The sequence below is a fragment of the Mauremys mutica genome, chromosome 1, assembly GCF_020497125.1.
Source record: "Mauremys mutica isolate MM-2020 ecotype Southern chromosome 1, ASM2049712v1, whole genome shotgun sequence".
Classification (NCBI taxonomy): Eukaryota; Metazoa; Chordata; order Testudines; family Geoemydidae; genus Mauremys; species Mauremys mutica.
This window is the reverse complement of record NC_059072.1, coordinates 363429163-363431883: the sequence shown is the minus strand read 5'-3', so window position 1 is coordinate 363431883 and position 2721 is coordinate 363429163. Positions and strand designations below refer to the sequence as shown.

General features: G+C 46.5%; 1 protein-coding gene across 1 annotated transcript; it reads left to right on the top strand.

Annotated features, from left to right (window-relative positions):
- The first annotated feature begins 414 nt into the window (after positions 1–414).
- On the top strand, positions 415–1362 carry LOC123356184 (olfactory receptor 52R1-like). Its single transcript, XM_044999150.1, has one exon. It carries the CDS (start codon positions 415–417, stop codon positions 1360–1362), a length of 948 nt encoding a protein of 315 aa, XP_044855085.1.
- Positions 1363–2721: the final 1359 nt, after the last annotated feature.

Genomic DNA, 2721 nt, shown 5'->3' with positions numbered 1-2721 from the left:
AAGCTGGTAATTAAGCTTAGGGGTTCTCATGCAGGTCCCCACATCTGTACCCTAAAGTTCAGAGTGGGGGTGAAACCTATGACAGTAACAATGTTGGATAACCAGTATCCACACTCTTGTTTCCTGCTAGTGCCTATTAAGGTTTCCCACATCAGATGTGTAGGAATTATTGAGGCAAAGGTCATTTGTCAGTGTGTGAAAAGAGGACAATCTGCTTCACTCATGACAACAACCTCCAGTAGTGCATGAAGTGTCTCACATTAACATTGTATCTCCATCCAGGAATATTTACTGCAACCAACACTCTAGAGCTTGGGCACATACAGGAAGTCAGAGGAAGGTACGGTACATGAGCTGGAGCACATGCAGGGGACACCATTCTACCTCAGCATTGGACACCTTCTCCCCTACTCCATGTCAGATTCCAACACAACCAACTTCACCAACCCCTCCACCTTCATCCTGCTGGGTGTTCCAGGCCTGGAAGGGGCCCATATCTGGATCTCCATTCCCTTCTGTGCAATGTACGCCATAGCTATCTTGGGGAACTTCACCATCCTGTTCATTGTGAAGAGCGAGATGAGCCTCCATGGGCCCATGTACTATTTCCTCTGCATGCTGGCCATCACCGACCTGGTCCTGTCCACGTCCATCCTGCCCAAAACACTGAGCATCTTCTGGTTTAATTCCAGGGAGATTGATTTCAGTGCCTGCCTCACCCAGCTGTACTTCATTCACTGCTTTTCAGCGATGGAGTCTGGGATCTTTGTTGCCATGGGTTTGGATCGCTACGTGGCCATCTGCCATCCCCTGAGACATTCCACCATCCTGACAAACCCTGTGGTGGCCAAGATCGGCCTGGCTGTGGTGCTGCGCGGTGCCATGTTCGCACTACCCTATCCCTTCCTTGCAAGAAGGTGGCCATATTGTACAACTAACATTATCCCCCAATCGTATTGCGAGCACATTGCTGTGGTGAAGCTGGCCTGCGCCGACATCCACATCAGTAATTACTACGGTCTCTTTGTGGTATTCTCTGTGATTGGACTGGATGTGTCTTCTATTGCCGTGTCCTACACCCTGATCCTCAGGGCCATCTTCAGCCTCCCCACAAAGGACGCCCGGCTCAAGACTTTTGGGACCTGCGGCTCCCACCTCTGTGTCATCTTAGCCTTTTACATCCCATGTCTCTTCTCCGCCTTCATGCACCGGTTTGGCCACAATGTGCCCCTGCATTTCCATGTTCTCATGGCCAATGTGTACCTCCTGGTGCCCCCCATGCTAAATCCTATCATCTATGGGGTGAGGTCCAAAGAGCTCCGGGACAGGCTTTTCCAGCTCTTTACTCATAAAGGGACCTAAAAGTTTTCTCCTTGTTCACTGGCTCTCAGTCCGAGCTCCAGGCAGAGCTGGCTGGTGATGTGGTTCTGGACCCTCTTCCCTGAATCACTTACTGATCAGTCAAAAAGACATTAAATCCTTTCCTGGCCTTACTGTGTCAGCGTGACAAACTGGGGAATCGGTCTGTGCACAATTCATTGGGTTCCCATCTTTCTAATTGCTGGTAACTGGAACATTTCCATCCCCATCCTCAGCTGCAAGGGGCACATTTCAGATTTTGTTAGGGTGCATCCACTTTGACCATGATTCCAGGGGCTTCTTGAAAACTCGTGGGTTTTGGCAGATAACTTAGCAATTCGCTGACAGGAGCACAGTATCTAATTCCTATATAAAAGAAAGAAAGAGAAATAAGTATTAGACCCACTCGCCTCTAATACTAACATGTTCTGACATCTTGTTAGGTTTAAAATGTTGATGTATATTCTTACTTTGTTATTAACTCTACAGAGTGAGAGAGAGAGAGAGAGAGAGAGAGACCCCGTCAGGACTACTGGGTTCTATCTCAGTTCTAGGAGGGGAGCGGGGTCTGGTAGGTTATGGCAGGTGACAGATACATCTGGGGTCTGTATAAGAACATGAGAAGGGCCATACTGGGTAAGACCAGTGGTCCATCTAGTCCAGTATCCTGTTTTCCAACAGTGGCCAATGCCAAGTGCTTTCAGATGGAATGAACAGAACAGGGTAATCGTCAAGTGATTCATGCCCTGTCACCCACTCCCAGCTTCTGGCAAACAGCGGCTCGGGACACCATCTCTGCCCATCCTGGCTATTAGCCACTGGTGGACCTATCCTCTGTGAACTTATTTGGTTCTTATTGGGCCCATGTTATAGTTTTAACCTTTGCAACATCCTCTGGCAAAAAGGTTGACAGGCTGACTTGAAGAAATACTTTCTTTTTTAAAATCTGTTTCCTATTAATTTCATTGTGTGAGCCCTAGTTATGTGTTTTGTGAAAGAGTAAATAACATTTCCTTATTCAATGTTTCAAAGCCAGTCATGATTTTATAGACCTATACCATATCACCCCTTAGTCATCTGTTTTCAAATCTGAAAAGTCTCAGTCTTACATTGCCCTTCTCTGTACGTATTCCAAGTCCAATACATCTTTTTTTGGGATAGGGTGACCAAATCTGCATGCAGTATTCAATGTAATGGCGTACCACGGATTTATATAGATGCAATATTATATTGTCTGTCTTATTATCTAGCAGTCTCCTATTGATTCCCAATATTCTGTTCACTTTTTTGACTGCCGCTGCACATTGAGTGGATATTTTCGGAGAACTATGACTCCACAATGACTCCAAGATCTCTTTCTTG